At 47.2% G+C, this 27,831-nt stretch overlaps 1 protein-coding gene and 1 long non-coding RNA gene across 5 annotated transcripts in view; one reads left to right on the top strand and one right to left on the bottom strand.

Annotated features, from left to right (window-relative positions):
- Window positions 1–18,771, bottom strand: part of NRF1 (nuclear respiratory factor 1) — a 58,425-nt gene extending 39,654 nt beyond the window's left edge. Inside the window, exons 1-4 of one of the 3 annotated variants that reach the window (XM_063153612.1) lie at window positions 18,721–18,771; window positions 4,818–5,049; window positions 2,281–2,395; window positions 178–304 (exon numbers count right to left, since the gene is read on the bottom strand). In XM_063153612.1, the coding sequence (XP_063009682.1) occupies window positions 178–304; window positions 2,281–2,395; window positions 4,818–5,040 (465 nt within the window). In that variant the 5' untranslated portion in view covers window positions 5,041–5,049; window positions 18,721–18,771. Of the gene's footprint in view, window positions 1–177; window positions 305–2,280; window positions 2,396–4,817; window positions 5,050–11,515; window positions 11,562–17,165; window positions 18,449–18,720 lie in introns of those variants that run through there. The other 2 variants (XM_063153611.1, XM_063153613.1) reach the window with 2 other exon arrangements.
- Window positions 18,772–20,580: 1,809 nt separating this feature from the next.
- Window positions 20,581–27,825, top strand: LOC134416973 (uncharacterized). Of its 2 annotated transcripts, XR_010027477.1 has the most exons (4): window positions 20,597–20,664; window positions 25,180–25,226; window positions 26,816–26,926; window positions 27,483–27,825. It is a non-coding gene; the product is annotated as an uncharacterized LOC134416973 (long non-coding RNA). The 2 variants fall into 2 exon arrangements; XR_010027478.1 differs by lacking the exon at window positions 25,180–25,226 and having other exon boundaries at window positions 20,581–20,664.
- Window positions 27,826–27,831: the final 6 nt, after the last annotated feature.

Genomic DNA, 27,831 nt, shown 5'->3' with positions numbered 1-27,831 from the left:
CTGAAATCACTGACTCAACCAGATCCAGCACTGTATCCCATAAAACCTAACCTCTGTTTTCCAGGGTTTTTAGCATGACATTCAGATCCCTACCAGGCTTCCAAGGCTGCCCTGAACAGAACAAAACCTGCAGAGAAGGTGAGGAATTTGTCTCCTCACTTTCCCAGGGACACCTACCACGTTCTCCAGGGGTGCAGCACCGAACACTTTGAAGACAGGGTTGGGTTTGGAGGGTGAGATGCACAGCACGATGGCCTGCTGCCCCACTCTGGTGGTGTACTCATCCAGCGTGGCCCTCAGCTTCCTGAAACACAGCAAAACCTGGGAATGGGCAGGAGCTGAAACCCTGCACAAACAGCACCCCCCTGGCTGCCAGCTCCCCTGCACAAAGCAGGTGAGAAACAGAGCCCCAGCTGCTCAGCTTGGCCACATACGGAGCTTATTCCTCTGCTCCACAGGCCTGCTGTGCTCCCTGCAGCCACCCAGCAGCTCAAATGTCAATTATTGTCCCCTGTCTCCTTTTCTCATTGATGTAAAAAGAGAAATCAGCAGAGCAGCAAAGCTGGGGCAGCGAGAGTCTGCACTTGCACTCTGTCTCAGCAACACAAAACTTGTGTTTTGTTGAAGCACCTGAATGATTCATCAAAAGAGGCCTGCAGACAGAGGTTGCTCTACATCCAGTGCAATTCATAGCAGTGCAATTCTCCAGCACCAAAGTCCTGCTCAGACCAGATCTGGAGGAATTCAAGCTACAGGATAAGCAAGAACTGGAAATATTGCAACAGCTCAGCACAGGAAACCCAGGTGTCCCCACACCTGCCCCATCAGCAACTCCCTTGGGAATCAAAATGTTCCACTGGATATTTTCTGCCTCTTATTCCCTGTTAAACAGTGCAGGAGCCAGAAATGGTGGCAGAAACTCTAAAAGCAAGAAAGAAGTAGTGCTTTCCTCAGAAAACCTGAGCACTCTGTGAGGTGACAGCTCAGCCCTGTCCTGGTCATTTCAGAACCTGAGGCTGCCAAAAAGCACCTCCAGCTACACAGATCCCACACTCAGGGGTTTGGAATTACCACTTGATTCCCAGCAGGGTGAAAATCAAGCACAAACATGTGTTCAGCTGGTCAGAGTGGGAAAAAAAATGATGTTTTGTCATTATCTTAAGGTAGCAAAACGAAGTAGGTGCGTGAAAGGAGAATAAATAATTCCTTCACTGAGAGGTTTCTTCAAAAATATATTGTTCATATTTCAAGGGAGAAAAGGATTTGTTCCTCAGAAATACTGCAATAAACACAGAAACACTGCAGTAAACAGGGCTGAGTTGGGGAAGGAGGGAAAACCAGAACGGAGCTGTAAAAGGCAGGGAGTTCCCTCCCAAGGATTATTATTTTGCAGTAACTCTGCCCGATAATTAAACCTTAACTGCCCAATGAGATCCAAAACAGCAGAAAAAGCAAGAATTGCTCTGTTGCAAAAGGCAGGGAACAGCAGCAGCCGATGTTCACAAGTGTTTCCAGGGCATGGAACTCGGGTGGAGCCTCCAGGGCTGTGCAGTGCCCTGGGCTCTGGTGAGGCTCGGGGGCCACCAGGTGGGCAAAGAGCCTCAGAGCACCTGGAATGCAGCACCTGCAGGGCTGTGCAGCTCTGCTGTCCCCACTGGAAGCTTCTAAAGCCAGAAAAAGTGTTTTAACTCAGGCAGGAATCTCCCCTGGGTTATTCTTCCTAAAATTGTGCTCTGAACCCTGCAGTCTTCACCGTGGGATTTGGAGCACAATTTTAGGAAGAATCATCTGGGGAAAATACCTGCCTGAGATTCCTTTGCCAGTCTATGCAGTGGCAAAGGAAATTTGGATGTCCACACACTGAATTTATCCCCAGAATGGTTTAATCAAGCAGAAATGACTTTTTTTGTGAGGCAGATGAATTGAGAGCTGGGATATGGAAATTTAGCAATTTCTGCTAAAGCCACTGTGGATATCTTGGAATACCACTGTGACAGATAACTGGGGTTAAAACAGAACAATGGATCCACCAGAGTGCCAGTCCTGGATGAGATGAGCAGAGCTGCAGTTTAACCCTTTAATGCCAACTAACACCCTGATTTACCCCTGATATGTAAACGGACCAAACTTAAATATAACTTATAACTTTCTGGCTTCCAGAAAGAACACTCCCAAAAAACCCCCAAGCTGGGTGACTCCTGGGCAGCACTTGGCGTGACCCCAGAGGCCACCAGAGCTGGCAGGAGGACGCAGAGGTGTCAGGGCCAGGTGAGAGCTCACCTGAGCAATCGTGTCTGCTGCCTCTTGCGGATGGAGGGGTTGGACTCGAACACGTGCGGCCGCTTCCGCTTCTTCCCCGTGGCCACAGCAGCAGCTGCTGCCATCCCCACAGGGCCTGCAAAGCACAGCACAGGGCTCAGTCAGCTCCAGCAGCTCAGAGGGACACTGGCACCGTGCCCCCCGGCCAGCAAGGGGTGCCCAGGGTGTCCCCAGCACAGCCAAGGGACACCAATCCCTCCCTGAGCTCCGCAGCACTGCACCGAAAGCTCCGTTCCTCAGGCTGGTAAATCCCTGCTCAGTCCTGGGTCAAAGTCACATTTTCAGCCTAAAGTTGTCCTTACACTGACAGAACTCTGTGTTTTCATCTTGAAAAGCTCCCAAGGTTTGAATAACTGAGGAGATGCTGGTGGCTGGGAAGAGGAAACCAGGTACAGCTCCACAAATCCTGCTTGGACACCTCAACTACAGCACCAGGAGTCTGAGGCTTCCCTGAGGGATTAAGGACCTGTTCTAGCGGGAAAGAAATGTAAAATCCAGAGTTCTCAGCAGTGTCCTAACAGGGAAAGAAATGTAGAATCCAGCAGTGTCCTACCAGGGAAAGAAATGTAAAATCCAGAGTTCTCAGCAGTGTTTTAACAGGGAAAGAAATGTAAAATCCAGGCTCCCAGCAGTGGCCTACCAGGGAAAAAAAATGTAAAATCCAGATTTCACAGCAGTGTACCATCAGGGAAAGAAATGTAAAATCCAGAGTTCCAACAGTGTCCTACCAGGGAAAGAAATGCAAAATTCAGAGTTTCCACCAGTGCCCTACCAAGGAAAGAAATGTAAAAATCCAGAGTTCACAGCAGTGCCCTAGCAGAGTCTTCTGAAGACCACCCAGGCCTGAAAATCCTGTGTGCTAGAAGGGAAGGGAAAAGAAAAAATCCTGCAGGATGGGAGGCTGGAAAGTTCATAAGCAAGAGGAGGCCTGGGATGCTCAGGGGATGGTGGAACCTCACAGGTTTGGTCTCAAGTCTGATACAGAGTCAGGCCACACTCAGTGCTTTATTATCACCCCATTTTTCTGCCAATGCAGACCCACTATGGGGCCAGTCTGGAGGACGTTTGGCTCACTGGGAGGAATCTGTGATTCTGAAGTCCTTTCCCAGTCCAGATGTGTCAGGATTTTCTGTGGATCTCTGTGGAGAGACCCAACACCTGAGCTCCCGGACTCAGCAAGGCTGCACCCCTGGGTTAGTTTTTGTGGTTGTTTCTGTGGGGCCTGAAATAATCTTTGCTCTTTGACAATTTGGTATTTTAATTTTGTTACTTGAGGCAGCATTTTAGCAGGGACCTTTGTATAGACCAGCACCTCTGTGGTGCACACAGAAACAATGTGGGATTCAAGTGGCCAGCAGGGAGAATTTCCTGTGGAATATTCCTGTGGGTGGGATGGACCAGTGATGCCTTAGGATTTAGCTTTTCTATTTTTCACACCCTGTACTGCTTTAGTGTATAACTGTAAAACTCCTTAGCCTATCAGCTGCTGTTCTCCCATTTTATTCAGATAAAACAATTTCTCTCTAGGCCTGAAACTCAAGGACACCTGACTGCCTTGGGCCCTATGTCTTGGTTTGAAAAGCCAGGTGTCTGCTCAGGAAGGCAGGAGCCTGCCCTGAAATGGAAAATGTAAACCCCTCCCTCTGAATTGTTATAAGTTTTCTTTATCTCTCCCACAGCCAATCCTCCCTCCAGGAGATCTCTGCTGTCCATGGCCACTGAGTGTCCCTGCATGGCTGATGCACGGGGGGTAGGATGTCAGGATGGATGGAGATGAGAGATCTCTGAAGCCAGGAATTTGGGGTTTATTGCACAGGGCCTGGGTGCAGGGCCCTGCTGGGATTTGGGGTTTATTGCACAGGGCCTGGGTGCAGGGCCCTGCTGGGATTTGGGGTTTATTGCAAAGGGCCTGGGTGCAGGGCCCTGCTGGGAGCTGCCAGCCACAGCTCAGAGCAGATCTGAGAGAAGAGAAGGGTAAAAAGGATGAGAGAGAGAGAGAGGATGAGAATGTAAGAGGGTAAGAAAGTAAGGGAGTAAAAAAGGTAAGAGAGTAAAAGGGTAAGAGGGCAAGATGCCCATTCCAATACAATAAATCTTCTTCTGTGTTGAATATTTTAATTCTCACTAACCAATCTAGTACAAGATATAAATCCTACAGCATTTCCACACAGCCTATAAGAATCATTACATTATCAAACTGTGCTACCTTTTAAACCCTAAAAACTCCTCTTTGAGCCCTTCTGCCAAGCTGCAGGGTCTGCTCTGACCCTTGGGCCTGTCTGCAAGCAGAGGGTGTTGTTCCATCACAAGGGGATCACCTTCAGCCAGCCACACCATTGTTTTCCTGTTGTTCAGTAAGTGAGGGATCTCAAAACTTACTTTCATTTCAATCTCGCTTACACTTTCCATATTCCCAAAACCTCCTGCCAGACACTGCTGTTTTCAAGGCTTTCCCGTTTCACCTTCCCCAAGAGACGAGGAGCGGCCCCGGGCGTTACCTGCGGCCGCCAGGTGCGCGGTGACCTCGTCGGCCGCCGTGGAGTTGAGGATGTCGGAGTCGTCGTAGGAGGTGTCCTCGGGCGAGGAGGGCGAGTCCTCGTCGGCGCTCAGCATGCTGTGCTCCGTGTAGGTGGCCACGTGCACCTGCTGCACCTGCTGCGCCACGGCGTGCGCCTCGATGGTAGCCATGTGCTCTGCCTGGCTCACCCCGTGCTCTTCCATCAAGAGTCACTGCCAGGGGGGACAAGAAAAACGCGGCAGAAAGCTGTGACAGAAAGCCGTGACAGAAAGCCGGGACAAAAAGCCGGGACAAAAAGCCGGGACAAAAAGCCGGGACAAAAAGCCAACCGGGCCGTGAGCACCAGGGACAGAGATCACCTCCCTCAGGGCGTCTAGAACGGGGAAATAACTCTGCCAGGAGTCAGGAGAGGAACGGAGAACAGGAAGTTAAAGAGGAATTCTTTAACTTTAGGTTAGAGTTTGGAAAAATTCACACTTCTGTACAGAGAACAGCATCCAGACATCGTCATGTCTGGTGGAGGGAAGGTCCCCAAGGACCCTGCAGCCCTGAGATTGTCCACTGAAGGGTCAAAGGTGGGCCTTGGTTTTGTCATGTCAAGAGGCCTGAGGGTGACACAAAGTCTCCTCTGACCTCAGTAGCTCAGGACACAAACGAGGATGGCAGCACAGAATCTCAGCAGCACTGAGGATGGAAAACACCTCTGAGATCATCGAGTCCCACCTATGTCCCCTCCCCAGAGCAGAGCACCAAGTGCCACATCCAGGAATTCCTTGGACACCCCCAGGGACAGCGAGTCCACCATCAACTTGGGCAGCCCCTGCCAAGGCCTGACCCCTTTCCATGGGGAAATTCCTGCTGTGCCCACCCCGAGCTGCCCTGGCCCAGCCTGAGGCCGCTGCCTCTGCTCCTGTCCCTGTTCCCTGGGCTGTGCCCTCCTGGCAGGGACTTGTGCAGAGCCACAAGGGCCCCTGAGCCTCCTCTGCTCCAGGCTCAGCCCCTGCCCAGCTCCCTCAGCCCTGCTGGGGCTCCATTCCCTTCCCAGCCCCATTCCCTGGACCCCCTCCAGACCTTTCTGCTCAGGAGGGGCCCAGACCTGGACTCAGAGTCCAGAAAGAGGCAAAGCCATCACAGCCCAAGCACAAACATCACAGAAAGCTGATTTATTACAGCGCCCAGTGGTAAAGAACTGAGCAAAGCAGCAGCTTACAGAGTCAGCAGGGCCCTGGGCCACACACTGGGAGCACAGAAGGACCAGGATGGGAGGTGCAGGGAGATTTTCAGTCTGTGCCTGCTGTACATTTGTGGAAAGGAAAAGGCACATCCCTAAGAGATTTCCCAACAGGAGAATTAGAACCTCAACCCTCAAAAAGAGATTCCCCGAAGGGAATCTGTTCCTGCTCAGGGTAAAGGGCAGAAAGAGGTGACCAGCTGCAGGGAATAGGAAAATAAACAAAAAAAAAGGTTCTGACCTGGTAAGAACAGTCATGGAATTACAGCTCCTGACTGACCACAGATCACAGAATGCCATGAGGGATCAGGCAGACACAGGAACCCAAACCATTTTGTCAAGAGGGGTATTTTGACCAAACAAAAGGGAGGCTGCAGCCAGGTAGGGGTCAGACACTTCTCCCGAGCCACAGGACGAGAGGAAATGGGTTCAAGTTGTGCTGGGGAGGTTTAGATGGGATTTTAGGGAACATTTCTTCTCCAAAGGGGTTGTCAGTGGAACAGGGAAGTGCTGGACCCTCATCCCTGAAGGGATTTAACCTGGTTAGTGGTGGGATTGGCCCTGCTGGGGAAGGGTTGGAATATTCCAGCCTGAGGGACAGCAGAATTGTTGTTGTGAGACTGTCACAAACCTACTGAGGCTACAGCTAAAGCCAAGCCAGCTTCAGACTCCCAATCCTCCCAAAAAAGCTGCTGGAGTCTGATGTTGCTGCTGTCCAAGCCTGTTTACAACCTGGGTTGTAATATTAGAACCACCCAAAAATAGCAGGAGTTCAAACAGTGCCAGTGAGGAAGGGACTGAGACGCTGAGGTGCAAATTGAGACAAACTGAAAACTCCAGGTGGAAAAACAATCAGCCCTAAACTCCTGCCATGAAACTCACACTGCCATCACCACAGAAAAATGGGTGGCAAAAAATATCTGTACATTGAGACAAACTGAAAACTTCTGGTGGAGAAACAATCAGCCCTAAACTCCTGCCATGAAACTCACACTGCCATCACCACAGAAAAATGGGTGGCAAAAAATATCTCAAGTAAATCCTTATATGGACCAGATTAACAGATTTCCCAAAACACCAAGCTTTTCCTGAAAGGGAACACTGTTGCTTTTCTGACTATTAAAGTTTAAAAAACCCACCAAAAAATGTGATCAGAATATGATTGCTAGAGCACAGTGACTTTAAGGCCAGGAGACAAGACCCCAAGACAACAGATCAAACCACTGGAACCAAACCTTGTACTCAAAGGCAACCCACACCCAATGCCACCAACACTGAACCCTTGGGAAGCCATTCCCATATTCAAATTATTCCCAAATTCAAATTATTCCCAAAGTGTTCCTGACACTAGCCAGGCTCAGTGGGCCAACACCTTGACTGGTGAAGGTGTCACCGAGCTGGGCCAGCCAAGCATCCCTGTGACACATCCAAAGGTTTGGGCCTGGATTTGAGCAGGATCTGGGCACAGGGATGACAGGAAAGCTGTTCCCTTCATCCTTTAGAGAGGAGCATTCCCCACTCCAGGAAAGGAACATTGATCCCTGGTGTTCTCCCAAAACCAGAGCAGTCTCAGGAGGAGGGAAAGCCTAATGGCACGGTGGTGACTGCAAGGACATTTCTGGACACTTCCTCAGTCCTGAAGGTTTGGATGACAGCCAGAAGTAGTTTTAAAGTCATTTAAAGTGCTTATAAAAACTATGAGGGTAAAGTCCCTCTCATCACACAGTGCAGCTGCCTCACGAGTGTGTCAGGGGTTCCTCTGATGTCCTGGCCAGTGGCTGCTGACACCATCACTGGAGGAACACCAGGAGCAGGAGGAAACAGCAGAGTTGCCCCACTCAAACCACCCAAAACCAGCAGGAACTGGCTGCAAACCCCATAAATTCTGCACCAAATTGAAACCCACGTGGATTGAAATTGAGGTCTCTGTGGAGTGACTGTAACAAGTCACAACTCAGCCCATAAAAACCCCACAGACACCATCCTCTACCATCACCATCCACCTTAATGGGTGCTTAAAACTGAGTCCAAAATAAAAATCCCACACCAGGAAAAATCATGGGAGCAGCAGCACGATGGAAAAACTCCCTTACCCTGGAATTATTTTAAAGCTTTATCCCACTGAAGAGGTTTTAATTCAGATGCTGCAGGAGACATGACAGAGACAAACTGAAGCTGGAGATGAGCATTTATCCTCTGCAATGTTAAGTCATGGTGCCATTTTTACCAACTCAGCCCACACCTCATTAATTTGAAACCCTGCTCAGATCAGCAATAAATAAAAAGAATCACTGGCTCTCGGTTCTTTAAATAATTTTGAAAGGAAGCAAAATAGGAATTCTATGGAGGTTTTGAGAGACCTGCTTGCTCTGTCCTCTCATGAGAGGATCCCTCCTGGGATACAACCATGAAAGGGACCTTGGGGAAGGTCACCCTTTCCTTCTCTGTAGGAAATCACCCTCTAAATCAGATTGTGGCCACTGTTTGCTGTTCCCCTGCTGCTTCATCTCCATGAGCCACGGAGCAAGGCTGGAGCAGTTTCCAGCTTCCCAAATGCTGCTGGTGGCACCCAGGACTCCCCACCTGCTCCTGTGAGCTGCTTCCTCACTCTCAGGAGGGTAAGGAAGATCCCATTTCCATTTATTTTAACATCTGCCAACAGTTTGCGCCTGCCACTCCTCCTCCCTGCCACAGCACCATGGGCAGCTCGTGATGGGGAGGGATCAAAAGCACCTTTGATGATCTGGGCTGATGTGATGTGAGGGAGATTTTTCAACTGGGTCACACTTGGTGGATTCACTCAGGTTGAATTCCTCTGCACTGAGTGCTCAGGAATGTGTTCTTTAAAAAGCTGTCCACACTTCTGGCCGTGCATCTCCATAAACTCCAATTTCCCTGCAGAGGCAGCCTGGGATAATTCCTAAGTGAAAACGGATCTTAGCAAGAAATCAATCACTGGCCATTTCCCAATAAAATCAAACCCTGTTGGAGTGGAATTAGACCTTTGAAATTGTCCAGTCCTGCTTCTCCTGTTCTGGCCAAGACTCTCTATGCAGTTTATCAGGAGAGCAGGCACATCCTGGTTTAGCACCTGCAGATTTCTGATACATCACATTTTGATGGTCACAAAATCACTGGCCATTTCCTAATAAATTCACACCCTGTTTGAATGGAATTAGACCTTTGCAATTGTCCAGTCCTGCTTTTCCTGTTCTGGCAAGACTCTCTCTATGCAGTTTTTCAGGAGAGCAGGCACATCCTGGTTTAGCACCTGCAGATTTCTGCTACATCACATTTTGATGGTCACAACCACGGAGAGCAAACCTCACTGGGAACCAACACAAACCCAGGGATGTATTCCATGATTTTCACCAGGAGATGAGACTGAATCAGTGGTCAGCCTCGTTAGTCTTGAGGGCTTTGTGTCTCCCCTCCACGAGAATGGCCAGAAAGGAGCTGGTTTGGTGCTTCCTGGCATGGTCTGGGTTAGAGGAGCTGCTCCAGCTGAGGGGAGGATTAGAGGACAACCTTTAAAAAGGAGGAATGGCCACTCCTGGTGCTGTCCTGGCTCTGCTTCTCCTCCATCTGGGCCAAGCTGGCATCTCATCCATCTCCCAGGCGGGGCGTGCAGCTCCCTCACGGCATTTCCTGAGAGTGCTGGCTCAGAAAGCACTTCCAGAGAAACCAGAGCTGCCAGGAGCTCTGTGCCAGCCAACTCCAACAGCACCAGCTTTGGGAGAGCCCAGGAACAGCCCCACTGCCATCAATCACCACCAAGGCAGTCCCAGACCTTCTCCTGCTCTTTTCTCCACGGGGACAGGAGCGAGAGCATGTCCAGGTGTCCCCAGCAGGTGATCCCAGACTCCCAGTCTCTGCCCTTTCCTTGATTTCCACATTGCACTGGCATCTCTCACTGGTAAATATCCTTCATTAATTGCTATTTAGGGTGAATTTGACACCTCTCCTGTACAAAACTGTGCCTAGAGGGAATCACCCCCGCGGGTCTGACAAGCAAACACCACCATCCACCAGGATAAGCTTGATTAATATCTCACCAATTACCACAACTCATTGAAAATGCACATTTAAATACCAAAATCCCATTTTCCACGGAAAGAAAAAAATGCTCTCGGTTCACGAGGAGAATTCTGAAGCCAACACCACAACCTGATAAAAAACTGGGTTTTTTGTTTTTTTTTTTCCTGCCCCTCCAGAAGCTGCTCAAGGTTTTGGATGGGAAAGACTTTCCAGGACTGGAGACACTGACTCCTGTCAGCAGCACAGCTGATACCAGGCACAAAGCGAGATAAGACACTCCAGTTTATTCCCTTGCTATCAAGATTGAAGTGAACATCTCATTTACGTGCCTGGCACAGATACGGTGACTCGAGCAACACCAGGAACCGGCTCTCGTTCCACAGCGTCCTCCTGTGGCATAACATTAGTAAAATGATCCTTTTAATTAGCATGGGGTACAAAAAAAAAAACAAAACAAAAAACAACACAATGCTCCTGGTCTCAGCGTGAAAAGCCCTGAAATCAAACAGATTCTAGCAAACAAAACCAAAATTCCTTCTATTAACGAGCTCTCTTTGTCACAATCTCACATGAAAGAGCAAAGAAATCCCCCTGCAGGAAAAACCTTCACTGTGGCAGCTCTGGAAAAGAAACAAACAGGATTTCACAGGTATTTATTAGGATAATAGCTGCTACTTGCTGCTGAGAGCTGCCATTGGGTGCTGCGATAGGACACATCAGGGACAATGTGACTGGCAATGGACACATCAGGGACAATGTGACCTGCAATGGGCCCTTTTTGCAGCTAAATTTCATTTATTTAGCACCAAAAACCAACAGGAAGCCACGGGGTAAACACAAGGATGAGGTGGATTCCTCTTGGAGACTCTTCTGGAGCTTTGGCACCAAGAAATAATATCCCAGTGGAATCAGCCCTCCTTAGGAGGACCTCAAGAAAGAAAAGGGCACATTTCCCATTTGGAAACCCACGGGAAGGGCACCACCACATCCCAGGCTGAGTGTAACCCAAACCTGGCAGTGAAACTGCACCCAGAACCGTGAACCACGGGATGGAATTCTCATTTAGCATTCCGGGCTTGCCCCAGGCTCTGCAGGTACCACGGGCAGCATTTGGGGTGCCTCCCCCTCACCAGCACTTTTAGCACCTTTTTTCCCAAAAATCTTTTTGCAGGATGTGTGGTCTGCCACAGGTTTAGGAACCAGGACACGATAAATGCCATTCTCTGAGTAATACTTTGTAACTCGTGCATTTTATTCAAAGAGCCACACTGAAATCCCAATTTTAACCTATTTTCCTCAGACCCGCAGAAGCCAGGAGTCGTTCTAACAGCGTGAAGCGAGTTACTCATCTTTAGTCAATTCAGCTCTTTTAATTAACAGCCAGAAGTGTCTTTTAGAGAATTCCTCACCCGACAAGCCCAGGCTGCTGCTGGTGCTGGCTGAAGCATTCCTGGCTGGGCACAGAGGCGCAGCCCTTGGGATTGCTGCTGGAAAAGACAGAGCACGACCCTGCTGGCTGCTGGGAGGTGCAAATGTGCCCATTTTAATCCTCTTTTATGGACAGAGAGGATTAGTGGTTATGCTGGGCTACCACAGGAAGGGAGAATGGCAGTGGGTGACACAGAAGGGTTTGAGCACAGGGTGGGGACAGAGATGCTGCGGAGACTCTCGGGTGGAAGGATCACCCGTGCCCAGCATGGACGAGCTCTGTCCAGCCTTGGCTCCACCTGGGAATAGCCTCAGTTGGAAAGGATCCGCTGAATCATCAATCCAACTCCTGATCCTGTACAGACACCCCAACAGCCCCTCTCTGTCCCTGAGAGAGCCGTCCAAATGTTCCTGGAGCTCTGGGGCCGTGCCCGTTCCCTGGGGAGCCTGGGCAGCGCCAGCAAACCCAGGAAAGAACCTTTCCTGATATCCAACCCTGACACAGTTCAATGCCATTTCCTGGGGTCCTGTCCCTGGTCACACAGAGCAGGGATCAGAGCTGCCCCTCCTCAGGAAGCTGCGGCCCCCACTGAGTCTCCCCTCAGCCTCCTCTGCCCCAGGCTGGACAAACCAAGTCCCCTCAGCTGCTCCTCCAGCCCCTTCCTCATCCCTGTGTCCCTCCTTTGGACACTCTCTAATACCTTTGTACCTTTTTGTCTGTGGTGGTGCCCAAAATTACAATGCACCACCTTAAGGACTCGGTCCTCACACGGCATTAACTCAAGATCAGCACGTGGTGAGAACAGACAGTACAGTCCCAATCACATTTAATTATCAAACTTCCACCCAAAATGGCAGCCTGGCCACCCCTTCTTGAAGTTCGAGTGGTTCAAGAACGCGTCTGCTTGGCTGTCCTGCAAAATATGCACTTGAGGAGGAAAAACTCCCCAGAAAATCCACTGGGAACTCATGAACATAAGGACATGAAGCTGCTGGAGCAAATCTATGGGAGCTGCTGCAGGGCTGGAGCCAGGCTGGGAGAGCTGGGAATGTTCCCCTGGAGCAGGGAAGGCTCCAGGGAGAGCTCCCAGCACATGGCAGGGCCTGCAGGGGCTCCAGCAGAGCTGCAGAGGGACTGGGGACAAGGCCTGCAGGGACAGCACCCAGGGAATGGCTCCCACTGCCAGAGGGCAGCCATGGGTGGCATCTTGGCAATGAGGAATTCCTGCCTGGGCTGGCATTGCCAGAGCAGCTGGGGCTGCCCCTGATCCCTGCAATGCCCAAGGCCAGGCTGGGCACTGGGGCTGGAGCAGCCTGGGATGGGGGAAGGTGTCCCTGCCATGGCACAAGCTGAGCTTTAAGGTCCTTCCAGCCCAAACCATTCCACAATTCCATGATGACTCCACGACCCCAGAAAGGGAAACTGACCCTGTGCAAACACAGCAGGTACGTGAGAAAATCCCGTGAGAAAATCCCATGAGAAAATCCCACACCACACATTCCACACCACCAACATTTGTGTTTTCTGGAGGGGAAAAAAATTGCATTTCCAGCCCAACTACAGCAGAGAGATTTGCCTGCCAGTGTTTCAGGTCTGAGGCACCTCCAAGCTGGGTTCAGATGCTGGTCCCACAGTGACAGAGCCTGTGAACAGCCTGTTGTGCTCTCGGTGTCCCCTGGGTCCCACATGGGCACAGGGGGCTCTGCAGACCCACAGAGAGCACCCAGGGCTGAGCCATCCTGAATCCCAGCCCTGACCCATCCCAACCCTGTGCTTTTCCTGCTTTGAGCAGGCTATGCAAATCCTCAGGGAACTCCAGGCTCCCACAGCTCCTGCCACAACCCCGCGTTCCACCTGCTGAAAACGGACCGTGGATTTTTATTTGCTGCCACATTTTGTTCTTCAGATCTTCTTCCACATCTCTCCACCACCACCTCCATCTACCCATACTTCAGATTACCAGGGCTGAAGTATTCCAACCATTCCCAGAGAAATTGAGTTTCCTTCTGGAGCGAGGGACCAAAGTCATTATTTATCCCTAAATCCATGGGAATGCTCATGACGCAGAATTCATAAGCCCGAAAATAACCCAACTTTCAACCCAAAGCAACCACAAGAAGAGCTCCGAATCCACCAGCTCCTTGTAGGGAGGGAAGGGAGCAGTGCTATGGAGTCCCTTCTCCTCCCAAAGGGAAATGAGGAGTTAAAGGATCTTCCTGGTGCCCAAGGAAGTGGCTGCAGAAGCAGCAGGAGACTCTAAAGGCTGACACCAAGAATAAACTTCTTCATTTACACAGCACCCCTCAGCATAAATAAAACATGGGCACTCTGGGCTGCGGCTTTGCAAAGTATTTTTGACCCAGAGTATGGAGTTTTCCAAGTCATCCCTGTTTGATTCCTTTAATTAGATAGTTATGTAATCAACAGTGGGAGGGACTCATTTACTCCTGGATTGGCTTCCTTGGTCACACTAATCACAAGCCAACGTGGTCTGTGAGTGAAAATACACTTTCATGGGTCTTCCCTTCTGTATTTGAGGTCAGGTGAATTTTGTGGGACTGAAAAAGTTGAGTTTCCCTCTGAGCTGCTGCAGGATCTGAGCAACCCATTTATTATTTATAGGCAACACAGGCAGCACACAAACAATTCACACATCTGCCAAACAAAAATAACAACAAAAACAAAGCTCTAAAAGCAAGGAGCTGCCATCCTCCAGCACAAAACCAGGCTCCACTCCCCAGCAAAAGCAGCACAGTCCCTGGGAAAGGCTGGAAAACAGGAAGGGGACACTGGAATTCCCAGTCCTACTCAGATGGGATCCACCTGCCATCCTGAGTGCACTAAGGGTTTTGTACAGCTCCATCTTTTTTCCAGGAGGGAAAAGCCAAGGTGGAATTTCATTGACATCAAAATGTCAGCGTGGATCAGGGCAAGCTGTGAGCTGCACCAAACACAGCCTGCAGCTCCCTGCTTCCATCTGGCAGAGCAAGGGATTCCCTCTTGGACTTCTTCTTGGATTCCTTCTTGGAGTCTGGCAAGCAACTCATCCACAGCAAGCCCAGAGCAGCCTCAGAGTCCTTCCCAAAAAACTGGAATGCAGCCTGAGCTCCAAAATCCTGGGAAAAACCTCTCAGACTCTGGCGAAACACAGGGACAGCTCCTGGCTGTAGCTGTGATATTCCCAAAGGACAAAAGGCCCTGAGGTTTTCCAGAAATTAGACAAACCCCAGCCAGCCCTCCCCGTGGGACTGTCCACCTGGCAACTGGACCAGCCCCACCAGTTTTGGGCAAAAAAAAAGCAGAAATAGAAGGAGCAGAATTGGTGAAGTCACAAATATTGAACCCCACTGCAATTACTGCAGGGGGCACAGAAGAAATCTCAATTTCCCCAAAGCTGGAAGGGCCTGGATGGTGCAGGTTTACCTGGGCAGGTGAGAGGCTCCTCATCCCTGGCACAAAGCCTGGCACAGTTCTGGACCTTAAAGCTTTTCTCACACTCCCCTTTGGGCTGGGAACTGGTGAGGGCTTCTGGGGGGAGCTTTACTTTGAAGACATAAAAGACACCAGTGACGTTCTGAGTTCTGTAATTTGCAGTATTTGGAAACCAGAGGGGTTTTGCCAGGATTTATTCACCTGGTTTGGATTCACAGGCACAATGAGCTGATGAAGAGTTTCATGAGAGCAGACACACAAATTTAATCACTGAAATAAGTGAGAAATGGATCAGGGCAGGGGTGTGGGAAAGCATTAAAATGCCCTCACAAAAAGCTGAACTCCAAACCCCGAGAGGATGGATCCCCTTTAAACACACACAAGGAAAAGGTTCCACTTGATCCAAGGGAATGGCTGGAACTGTGTCAGGGGGTTTAGGCCACGATTGGAAAGGGTTCTTTCCCCAGTGGGGCACTCAACAGTACCAGTAAAATCCCCACTGTGCAGAAGAAATTATTTTTAACCCCCCCCAAAAAAGTGGTTTAAAATGATTTTATTAAATATCTTGGGCACTGGGTAACACAAAATATCTGAACTGTGTGCTTTTTTCCCACAGACCAACTTCAGAAGCAGCCTAAGGAAGATAAAGTCCAAGGCTGAATTTCACAGAACTCCCTGCACTGAAAATCATCAACACAACCCCACCACTCCTCCTGACAGCACAAAATGTTCTTATGTAGAAAAGAGTGGATTAAATTTTCTTGGTAAAAGGGATTCAGGAGCACAGCAGAGTTCACTGTGCCCTGCTGCCTTCCTGGAAGACAATTTCCCACAGCAGACAAAGGTAATGCATAAAAAAATAATAATTCCCAAACCCTTCAGGAGAGAGAAACTGCATGGAAACCTCCCTCCTTTGGAAAAGCAATGGAAATATTCCAGGGTTTGTGCATGCACGTGGCAGAAGTTGGACATGACCAGCCTGGAAGGGAGATGGACACCAGGAGTGGTCCCAGTGCTCCCAGTCTGGGCTCCTCCTCTCTCTTGGGGTTCCTTGGTTTCCCCTGCAGGGCTGAAATATTCCAGGCCTGAGCTTGCCAGAAGTTAAATTTCCCAGTTTAAGGCTGAAAAGAGGTGATCCAGGCTCCTGAGAGACAGAAAAGTGATGAAATCCCAGCATGGGAAGAATCCCTCACACCAAGACGCCCGTGGGCTGCAGGCAGACATCAGAGCAGCTGACCAGGCTGGGGCTGCTGTGCAGGGAATTCCACACAATTCATGGCAGGGGAAAACCCAATTAATGGCAGGAAATTAATGGCAGGACCAACCCTACAGTGGCCAAGTTCCCTCAGGAGCAAAGAGGCCTTTCCATGGAATCATGGACTGAAGCTGGGAAAGCCCTCGGAGAGCACTGAGTTCAACCATCAACTCAACCCTGACGTGCTCACCACCAAACCTCAGCCTCAGGTGCCAAACTGGACAATCCCAGGGATGGCGACTCCACCATTTCCCTGAGCTTAATCCCCCAAATTTCCCATTTTCCTGATGGAGCAGCACAGAGTGCAACCTCCCATCCACACCAACAACGCTCACTGGGTTTTCCAGGATGGTTTCATTTAACTTCTGGAATGGAGTGGCCAAATCACCTCTGTCAGACCACACATTGCCTAGATCCTAAAATATTCCAAGAGCTGCACAAAACCCACAGGAGATGAGGCTGAGGGCTCCCGCCTTGCTGTGTTTATGGCCTGTGCACAAGAGCTCATCACAAAACCTCGCAGAAATGATGGGAGGCCCACGGAAAACAACCAGGATGCCACAAAACTCCATAAAAACCAGCTGAGACACTCTGCAAAACACCAAACACACCCAGAAACTACAGAGGAAGATGAGAGGGCTTAAATGAACACTGCACCGTGATATTTGGTGGAACCATGGAATGGTTTGGGTTGGAGGGACCATAAATCCCATCCTGCTTTCCCACCATCCCAGCTGCTCCAACCCAGCCTTAGACATTTCCAGGGATGCATGGGCAAGGTTAAAACCTGGGAAAATTCAGTTGTAACAATCCTCAGCTTCCCACAAGTACCATCATCATCATCACTTTCACCCTCAACAGCCTAAAAAAAAAAAAAAATCATTGCTCCCAGTTTTACCATGAGCACAAAAATTTCAATAAAAAACATGAACAATTCTCTCACCTATTTCCTCATTATTTGGGAAATGAAAGTTCACTGTGAGAGGATTTGGAAAGGAGCAATTGTGATGTGGATGAAGGAAAAGAAGGGATGAGTTCACACTGGGAATCCTCTCAGGATGTGGGAAGAGGGTCTAAAACCGTGCTCAGAGACCAGCAAGGCTTAGAAACAAAACCACAACAGCCTAAGGGATGAAAAAATCCCAAATTCGGGAAATAACAGTCCAGTGAAGGAGGAAAAAATAATAAAAACATAAAGCAGAGAACCCAAACTTGAACAGAGAAAACATCTCCCCACACAACAAAAATCATCTACAGCTGAAAGAAAGCTTACACTTGGTAACCTCAAATGCAGGAAGAGTCTTGAGCTGAATTATTTCTGTCCCTAATTATTATTTACACTAAAAAGGGCCTGAGCACCTCAGTCACAGCCAGGTCTGTGCTGAGCCAGATGTTTTAGAGCCCTTTTTTGGGTATTTTAATACACAGCCAGTTACACCCCTTTTTTACAGGCAATTCGCAGCCCGTTTTTGGGTACATTAAATGGAGGGGAGGTGAGAGATTAACACGTTTCAACTCGCTCCCAACCTCCTGTACAGAGCAGGGAAAATTCTACATGTGCAAAATGTAAAGAAAAATAAAGGGGAGGGGGAAAAGGGGGTAAAAGGGGAAAAAAGAGGGATGACAGGAAAAAAATGGGGGGGGGGGGGAAAGGAGAATGAAGGGGAACTTCATCAATGAGCTCAGAGGTCTTTTCCAACTTAATTGGTTCTGTGATTCTGGGGCAAAAAATAGGAGGTGAAGGGAAAAAAAAAACGAAGATGAAAGGAGGAAAAAAAAGGGGGCATGAAGAGAAACTTTATCAAGGCTGGACTCATTTACCTCTGAGGCTTTTTACAAATTAATTGATTATGGGGGGAAAGGCGAGATGAAGGGAAAAATGGGGGTAAAAGGAAAAAAATGGAGGTGTGAAGGGAAAAAAAAGAGGGGGTGAAAGAAAAAAAAAGGGGGGGTTAAAAGAAAAAAAGAGGAGGTGAAGAGTTAAAAAATGAGGGTGAAAGCAAAAAAGTGAGTGAATGCAAAAAAAGTGGGTGAAGGCAAAAAAGGGGGAGTGAAGAAAAAAATGGGAGAGTGAAGAAAAAAATGGGGGAGGGTGAAGGGAGGAAAAAAAGGAGGGATAATGGGTTAAAAAAAAGAAAGGCGGTGAGGGCCAAAAGCAGGCACGAAGGGGCTCCGAGAACAGCAGGGAAAAGGGCGAAGCAAAAGCCCCGCCAATGTCTGCGGCCGCGGCCCAACTTCCCCGGCCGGCCGGGCCCGGCTCAGCCCGGGCCGGGGCTCCGAGGCCGCCCCGCACCCGCCGCCCCCCGGCCCCGGCTCCCGTGGCCGCCGCCCGCGCCGCCCGTCCCGGCCCCCCCGCGCTGCCCCGGCCCCGGGGCCGCCCCGCGGGCCCGGCGCGGCCGGGCGGTCGCGGCCGCCGGGGGAGCGGGTGCGGGCGGCGGGGGCCCCGCGTTGGTGCGGCTGCGCCGGGGCTGGAGGAGATTGCGCGGTAGGACGCTCACCTCAGAGCGGCTGCGCTGCGGCGGGCCCGCGCCGCGGGGCCGCGGCGGGCGGAGGGCGGGCGGCGGGCGGGGGGCGAGCGGGGCGGCGGCGCGAGTCGCCCTCGGCCGCCGCGGTGGCGAGCGCGGGAGGCGGGGACCGGCGGCGGCGGCGGCGGCGGAGGAGGCCGGGGACAGCGAGAGGGGGGGAGCGGGACGTATGGCGTCATAGCGCCGCGCCGCCGCCATCTTGGGGAGGGCGAGGGCGGCGGGGGCGGCCATGGGCGGGAGGTCGGCGCCATGTTGGGGAGGGCGGGGGGGACGCGCGGGGGTCGCGGGGGGCCGCCGCCATCTTGGGGAGGTCGCGGCCGTTCCCGCCTCAGGGGCGCTGAGGGACGCGGCAGGGCGGGAGCGCTGCTGAAACCGAGTTTGGCGTGGAAATGCAGCGAAAAGCGCTTGGAATAGATTTATTTGGACATATGTATAGTGGGAAAGTCCAGTGTAAGTGGAAGTTGCGGAAAAATCAGTTTAAAATAGGGTTTTTTCATATTTTTGGTGAGAAAATCCAGTTTAAAAATGAGAGTTGCGAAAAAATCCGTTTAAAATACTTTTTTTTTTTTCGGTCATGTTTTTGGTGGACAAATCCAGTTTAAAACGGGAGTTGCAGAAAAATCAGTTTAAAACTGATTATTTCCCCCATATTTTTGGTGGGAAAATCCAGTTTAAAATGGGAGTTGCGGAAAAATCAATTTAAAATAGATCTTTTTCCCCCCATATTTTTGGCGGGAAAATCCAGTTTAAAATGTAAATTCCTGGAAAATGCCTTTTAAAACAGACATTAAAAAAAAAATTAGTGCGTTTTTTGTGTGTGGGGAGGTGTATTTTGGAGTTTTTTGTGAAAAAAATCATCTTTAGAATGGATTTTTCTTTCATTGTTTTGGCGGAAAAATCCACTTTAAAGTGGAAATTGTGGGAAAAAGGTAGTTCAAAATCAAAATGTTTCCCTTCTTTTTTTGGTGGGAAAAAATACAGTTTAAAACTATTATATTTTTATTTTTGTTTAAGATACAGTACAAAGGGAAATTTCACCCTTTTTTTTGTGGGAGAATCACAATATTTAAAATCTACTCCTTTTTCCATTTTTGTGGAAAATCCATTCTAAAATTTATTTCCCCCCATTTTCTGTGGAAAAACCCAGTTAAAAATACAAATTGTTTCCCTTTTCTGTGGAACTTGCAATTCATCTGGACTTTTAGTGGGACTTAATAATACTAAAAACCAATGTAAACAATTCCATGCGTTAGGGAATTGAAAAATAAAGGATTAGAAACACAGAGGGGAAAGGAGCTGAGGGAAATAATAAAAATGGGTGTAAATCCATGAGGTTTTTTACTTTTGAGGTGGAACTTGGTACCTAATTCCTTGAAGCTAATGGATTTTTTTTTTTTCATTAGGAATGGCATGGAAATCACAACGGGGACCGGCATGAGAAGAGTTCACAGGAGTTGTTTAAGAGGGACCTGGAAAGCAAAATATTTTTAGGGATGTCCCTTCATTTAGAGACAATTTGTGTCTATTCCATGCTCTGGTGGATCAAATAATTCCTTGGGATTTAAATTAGTCACCCTGTATATATAATATATATATATGTGTATATATATATACATACATACACACACACACATATATATATGTATACATACATATATATGTATACATGTGTGTGTATATATATATGCATACACACACACATATATGTATATGTATATAAATGTATATATAATTTTATATATATGGTTACATATATGTATATATAGTTACATGTATATGGTTATATAGATATATGGTCATATATAATATTATAATTCATATATTTATTTTCTATATCTACAGGTGGATATATAGGTAGAGATTCTATGGAATCTGGGATCCCTGCAGGAGGAAGGTCCTGGAGAAAGGCAGGTTTAGGTGAGGCAGCAGGGAAATGCCCAGGGGCAGGATGTGACAATTGACATTGTTTGAGGTTTTGGAGCTGGCTGGGGAATGCTGCAGGTGCAGCTGCTCCTGCCTCGGCCAGCGGGCTGGGTGGGGATGTCCCATCCAGTGCACATTTGCAAGGTGTTGCTGATGCCTTTGGAATGGGCTCATCCACACATGGGATTGTCAAAGTGCCCAAAATCCCTGAGTGTGTACCTGCTGAGTGCTGGCACGTGTGGTCTCTTTTTTTGTGGGGAAAAAAAAATTTTAAATTGATTTTTCTTTCCTTGTTCTGTCGGGAAAATCCTTTTTAAAGTGGAAATTGTGGGGAGAAGCCAGTTAAAAATGGAAATGTTTCGCTTATTTTTTTTTGGTGGAAAAAAATACAGTTTAAACCAGAATTTAAAAAAATACTTTCTCTAAGATACAGTAGAAAAGGGAAATTTCCTCTTTTTTTTTTTCTTTTTTTTTTTTTTTAATTTTTTTATTATTTTTTCCTACCTCTGGGAAGAGCAGAGGGCACTCAGGAGCAAGTGAACAGCATGGATGTCCATGTGGGATGACTGGAAATTATCTGGACAGGCATCATTTCCCAGTGGGAACAAACCAGCCCTTTCTCTTTGGAAACCTGAGCACCAGCACACACCTGCCCAGGATCTCTGGAATTCCAGGTTGTGCTGGGCCATAATCCCACAGGAAAAAGTTGGGAAAAACTTAACTGGGAATGCAAGTGTGGCTGCAGAAGGAAGGCAGCCATGTGAGTGCTGGAGGTGTTCAGGACATGCCAAATTCAGTGTTCAGGGAAAACCTGGGGAGGAACAACCGAGGGGAAAGGTTTAAATGTCTCCATTCCTGGGTCTGGGAAGGGAGAAAATCACAGGAAAATCACAGAATTGTGGAAGGGAATTTAGGGATCATCCACCTCCATCCCCTGCCATGGGCAGAGACACTTCCCATTATCCCCAATTCCTCCAGCCTGGCTTTGGACACTTCCAGGGATGTGGAGTCCACAACCTCTGGGACAACCTGAAAAAAGTGAAAATATTACTTGACTCGGAGACCACAAACAGCATTTTTCAACCATTTACAATATAGATGGGAGGGGAGAGAACACAGCTGCAGCTCCTTGGCTTTTTTTCTTCTCTCCCTCTTTTCCAGATTGAAAAGAAAACGGCATCCACTGCTTTCCTTAAAGTGTTGGACATTACCTTTTCCTTGACCCACAGATGGGAGGAATGAGAGGTGGTTTAAAAGCTACGAATCCATTCCCCACATTAAAGTGTGTCCTTGCAGCAGGGATTGTTCAGCAATGTGCTCTGAGCTCTCTTTGCATAGTCAGGATGTTTTTCCCCACATCCAGGGAGAATTTTGGTGTTTCAGTGTTTTGAGCCCAGCCTTGGGCAGGCTCTGCTTTCCACAGCTTCTCTGGAGCCAGCCAAAACCAAGGGTGAGTGTGGGGCTGGTTCCTGTAGTGGAACCATCCTTCTGGTAGTGACTGTAGTCCCCAAAATCTGGAATTGTTCTGGACAGCTGCTCCTGGGGGAATTTGGGATTCCTGCAGCATCTCCCAGCACCTGGCAGGGCTCTCAAATGCACTTTTCTGCTCTTTCAGCTGAATATTCCCTCTCTCCAGTTTAGATCTTTAAAGGTCTTCTCTTCCGCAGGCACTCCTCAGATATTTCAGCTTCTTTTCACTTCTTATTTTCAAATATCTATATAAATGTGGATGTACTTGGGTCAAGTTCACCACAGAATGGTTTGGGTGGGAAGGATCTCCAAGCATCTCATGTACAATCAATGGGGAGACAAAGATCAGGCTGAAGAAGGGAGAAATGAGGTGGGAACTTGCTGGCAGGAAGGCGGTGTCTTCCCATCCCCACACACCAGCAAGGATTTTTTTTCCAATTGTTTTTTTCTCCAGTTGCTCTGCTGGAGCACCTGATAATTTTCCTTTTGTACTGTATCTTAGAAAAAATACGAAAAACAAAACCAAGTTTTAAAAGACAAAAAAAAAAAAAAAAAACCACAACAAAAAAACCCTGTTTTAAACTGCATTAAAAAAATTTAAAAGGGAAAAAAAAGAAGGAAAAAAAGAGAAACATTTCCATTTTGAACTGGCTTTTCCCCACAATTTCCATTTTAAAATGGATTTTCCCGCCAAAACAAGGAAAGAAAAATGTATTTTAAATATTATTTGAGCACAAAGAATAGCAAAAAAAAAAAAAAAAAAAAAAGCCACCAAAACTACTTTGAACAGTTTCTTTCAAAATGTCTATTTTAAAAGCCAGGAATTCGCATTTTAAAGTGGATTTTCTCACCAAAAATATGACCAAAAAAAAAAAAAAAAAAAAGCAGCAAACTTATTTTAAAAAAAGAATATTTATTTAGCTCCCCCTGGGCAGGAGAGATAAACTCAAAGAGAATTCCCCAGCTCTGCCCCACTGCCGCTCGCAGGCACTGCAGGCTTGGCCTCTGAGGTGCCCCAGAGGCACAGGCTGCCTGCTTTCCCTTCAGACACTGAGTATCCCACACAGTTTTACCCCTCATAGAGTTCTTCCAGTTCTCTCACCCCTTTCTGCGGCCTTTAGCCCAAATTCCTGAGGGCTAAGCCGTGATTTCCCCCGTGAGCAACTCACATTTCTGCAGCCACGCTAAATTTTAATTTGCTTTCTCAGCAAAATCTTATAAATGGCAAATTTATAGCTAAATTTGTGCCTAAACAATGCAGCCAGAGCCTGCTGTAAAGCCCTGCACACGTTTAATCAGAGGAATCCAATCCTGAGCTGCTCTCCCTGTGTTAATCAAGATTAGTCCCAGCATCGATGCAGACATTGAGGTTTGGGAAGGAAAACTGTGGGCTGGAGGTGTTAATTGTCACCTTGTGCTGATGGAAGGGCAGCAGTGTGGGGAAGGGAGGAAAGCAACAAGAATTACAGGTTTGAAATGTGTTACAATATTAAAGGGTGGCAGCAGGGTGCTTTGTTACCCTAAAGGGACGAAAGGAAGGATGTTAAGAGAAAAGGGATTTAACAACACTCACTTCGTGGAAGATCAGTGGGTTCAGGTGAGCTCAGCATTAGCAGAGCTCTGCCACACGAATTCCATGGAGTTGGAACAGCCCTGGAGCCACCTGAGTGCTGCAGCAGCCTGGGACACACCAAGGGACACTGGGGAGATCACCAGAGGCACTCCCAGGAGGTCACCAGTGTGAAGCCCACACACACCTCCTTCCATCTCCTCTCCTGAAGAAGCTTCTAGAAGAGAACTTTTCAGCATTTTAGAGACCCCAGCTGTGGTTCTAGGGCAGAAAAACAAAATTTGAGCTGCCAGTGTAAGAGCTGGAGGTGTTTCCTACTCTGCTGTCTGCTTTTGTGGTGGTGGGAACAGAAACTCTGCAAAGCACGTGAGGAAGGCAGTGGAAAAGGATGAGGAGTTGATAAAAGTGGGCAGATTTCTAAGAAGAAAACTGTCATATATATATAAACTGTCAAAATATACAGGAAGTTTGCAAAACAGAGCCATGCAAAAACACCTGAAAACTCTGCTGGGACAGTTTCCAAAGGGCAAGCTATAATTATGAGGTACTCCCTCCAATATTGTACCTAATTTCACGAAGTTCTTCCTGATGAACCATCTCAGAAGCCAAAACAGGTGACAGAAGCTTTCCAGGACCCATCTCAGGTCATTGAGAGGGGTTGGACCCCATGTCAAACTCAATAGTTACAACTGGAGTAAGACCAAGAGCTTGGAAAGCTCCAGTACAACCCAGCAGAAGATTGGGGTGTTCCCTGCTTTGGTGGCTTGAGAAAATCAGCTGACAACCCAATCAAACCCCACAGACAGGAAATCATCAACCTCAGCAGGCCCTGCCCTTTTCTTCTGGAAATAATTCCCTTTTATACAAGGAAAGTGCTCCCAGTTGCTCTTCCCCAGGCATCCCTAGTGAGGGATGCCTCAAACCCAATTTGGGAAATTCACAGAGCAGGAATTCCCCCCAGACAGAAATGTTACAGGTACCTCAGACCCAGAATGGGAAATTCACAGAGCCACCACAAACAAACCTCACAGAGCAGGAATTCCCTCCAGACAGAAATGTTACAGCTCCAGCAAGGTCCGTCCTGCTCTGCACCATTTTGAGCTGCCCTAAGAAACCCATAGGAAGTGTCCCAGAGCAGGTTTTGTGTAAACACCAAAGGAGCCAGGTCATTCCTGCTGTCCCCTGGGTGATCCAAGCTGTTGTCACTGTTGTCACCAAGCCTTCAGCACACACAGTGCCACGTCCTGCACTGTGGGAGCAATCCATCCAATCATGAGGGCAAACTTATTCTACAAACCTTCTTCTTCAGACTGAAATTTAAAAAGTCTTAAAAAGCAAATTAATTTTTTTCAGGAATACCGTAATTTAAGGAATGAGCATTTTGCCACAAATGTGACAAAGAGACAGCAGAGTTTTTTGGAAGTGGCCACAATTCACCTGCCTGTTTCCCATCTCCTTTTTATCCCTAGGAGATCCCAGCATGAGCAGCTCAGCACCCACAGCTGTGCAAAGCAGGGTGAGATAATTCACATTTAAAGCCCCTTTCAGGTGTGTTGGCCATGTCAGCTCTGAGAAAACTCCAGGAAAACCAATTGAAATAATTATTGTGATTTAATTGCTTCACTGAATAATTTTAACTCAAACATCAGTGGTGTAATTTCTGATTTCACATCTCAGTCTGCACAGAAAACTGATTCCAGGCTGATTATCTCCATCCTTCACAGAGCAAACTTTCTATTAAATTATGTGGGAAAAGTGCCCCCAAGATTTGCATGACCTACTTGAATCATCCTGAGACAAAGAATATAAATTCTGAAGTTCAATGTAATTTTTGGCTTGTACTAAACAGCTTTAAGCATTTTTGTTTTCTTCAGTTACCTGTGTGCTTTCTCCCTGCTGACATTTCCTGCAGGACTGTGGGAGCACTTGGCCTCTCCTTGGATTTTCAGCCATTAAAAATCCCCCAACATTCAGCAGTAAATGCAGGTGAACATTTGGACATTTGCATCAAGAATTTCCACCCAAGAGAAAATTGTTCCTTTCATGGCACAGAATTCTGCTGCAGCCATGGGTTCCATTAAATATTTCCCTCATTTTTCCCAGTTACAGCTCGAGGACAAATGCTGACACTTTTTTTTTGCATAAAGAAGATTTTGGTCTACTTTAGCTTAGTTGTGAACGTATCAGGCTTTAAATTAAAACATTCCTTTTGATTGTTTCTCCTGAAATCACATGGCAATAACCTAAAAGGAACACAGCAATTTTGGAGGCCTGTATTTTATTTTAAAGTAATTAAATATTTTTTAAACTAAATTATGTGGAGCCTAAACAAACAAACCAAAAAAAGAGAGGGGAAAAAAAAAAAGAAAAGGAAAAACTTGTTTTTTTACCAGGATCCTTTTATGGTCTGAGGCTGTTGAGGTGGGAAGGGCCTAAAAGGTTCCTCTAAGGGGACACCACAAGAAGCAGGACTCCTGAATTCCCTGAACACCCCAGAAAAGCACAGGATGATTACAGAGTGGGTAACTCACCAGGATGTAACAAACCCATCCCAATGTAACACTGGGACACTTTAGTCCCTGCAGGTGTTCTGGTACCTGCTAAAAACCCTTCCTGTGAGCTCTAGAATTCCATTCCTTTTGCTCCTTTGTATGACAGTTACAGAAGCAAAAGAGAGAAAAAACCAGCTTATGTTATGTCATTTAAAAATATATACAGAGAGTTTGCAAAACAGAGCCTTATAAAAAACTGTAAAATTGAGGTTTTTGTGCTTGAAATGGCACCAGATGAGGATAGTGAAAGATAAATGAAGGAGAGAGGAGTTAACCCACTGAAAACTTTATTTTATTTCCTTCTGCTCACACTTTTTAGTGCCAACATTTAAAAAGCCTCTTGCAAGGAAGTTTTTCTTTTAAAATCCTCCACGGGAGCCTCTTTGTTATGGGGATACCTTTTATGAGGAAAAGAGCCCTCAGCTCTCCATCCTCCCTGGAGCTGGGAAATAACAGCCAGGGCAGCTCTTCAGATGGGAACGGGGACAAAAGGATCCCTGCCCCTTCCCGAGCCTTTCTCACACATCCAAAAATCCTCTGTGCTTTCCCTCAGGTGAAACAATGGGGAAGGAGAAACCTGGCAACCCAGAAATGCTGGCTGGAGGGAAGGGAAAGGACAGGAAGCTGCTCACACACAGCTTGAAACACCCTCATTCCAAATGTGGTGAATAATAGATTTAATTAAACTATATTTATAGTTATAATTTATATTTATAACTTATATTCATAATTTAGAAATATAAGCTATAATATTTACATTCTATTATTTTTAAAATACATATTATACACAATTATAAATTATATCATATATATTATATGACATATACAATATATAATATATAATATTTTATATTTTATATAATATATAACATATACTATATAATATATATTATATTATATTATATTATATTATATTATATTATATTATATTATATTATATTATATTATATTATATTATATTATATTATATTATATTATATTGTATTATATTATATTAATGTATTCTATTTATATTATTATATATTTATAGTTTATTTATATTTGTTATAGTTATAATTTATATTTGTATTTATGTTTAAAGCAAAATTTTATATTTATATTTATATTTATATTTATATTTATATTTATATTTATGTCCACCACTCCCATCCTAGAGCAGCCTGTGCCTCTCCCCACCCACAAACACCCACCCACCCCAACATCTCCTGTGTTTTTAACAGCAGGGCTCTGGTACACCACTTCCTGCAGGAAACAGTGGCAGCAGAGCACAGGAAACCCCAGCACTACAAGAACTCAACTCCCTGCAAGGCCAGAACACCACAAAGTTCCCCCTGCCATAAAAAGGGCATCTCCAGCTTGCAGATTCCCCTCACAAACCTTTGTGCATTTGGGCAGAGCAGGATTTATTCATCCTCAACTCCGCTTCAATCCTGCGCCCCAGAAAAGCCCGAAACTCTCACAGGCTGGGATGGAGCAGGAAGAGGTGCCACTGTCACCCTGTCACATGCACAGAGCTCGTGGCACAGCCTGCAGCACTTGGAAGCAAATCCAGCCATCTGAAATCCAAAC

The sequence above is a fragment of the Melospiza melodia genome, chromosome 4 (genome assembly GCF_035770615.1).
Source record: "Melospiza melodia melodia isolate bMelMel2 chromosome 4, bMelMel2.pri, whole genome shotgun sequence".
Taxonomy (NCBI): Eukaryota; Metazoa; Chordata; class Aves; order Passeriformes; family Passerellidae; genus Melospiza; species Melospiza melodia.
This window is presented reverse-complemented; position numbering and strand designations above follow the sequence as displayed.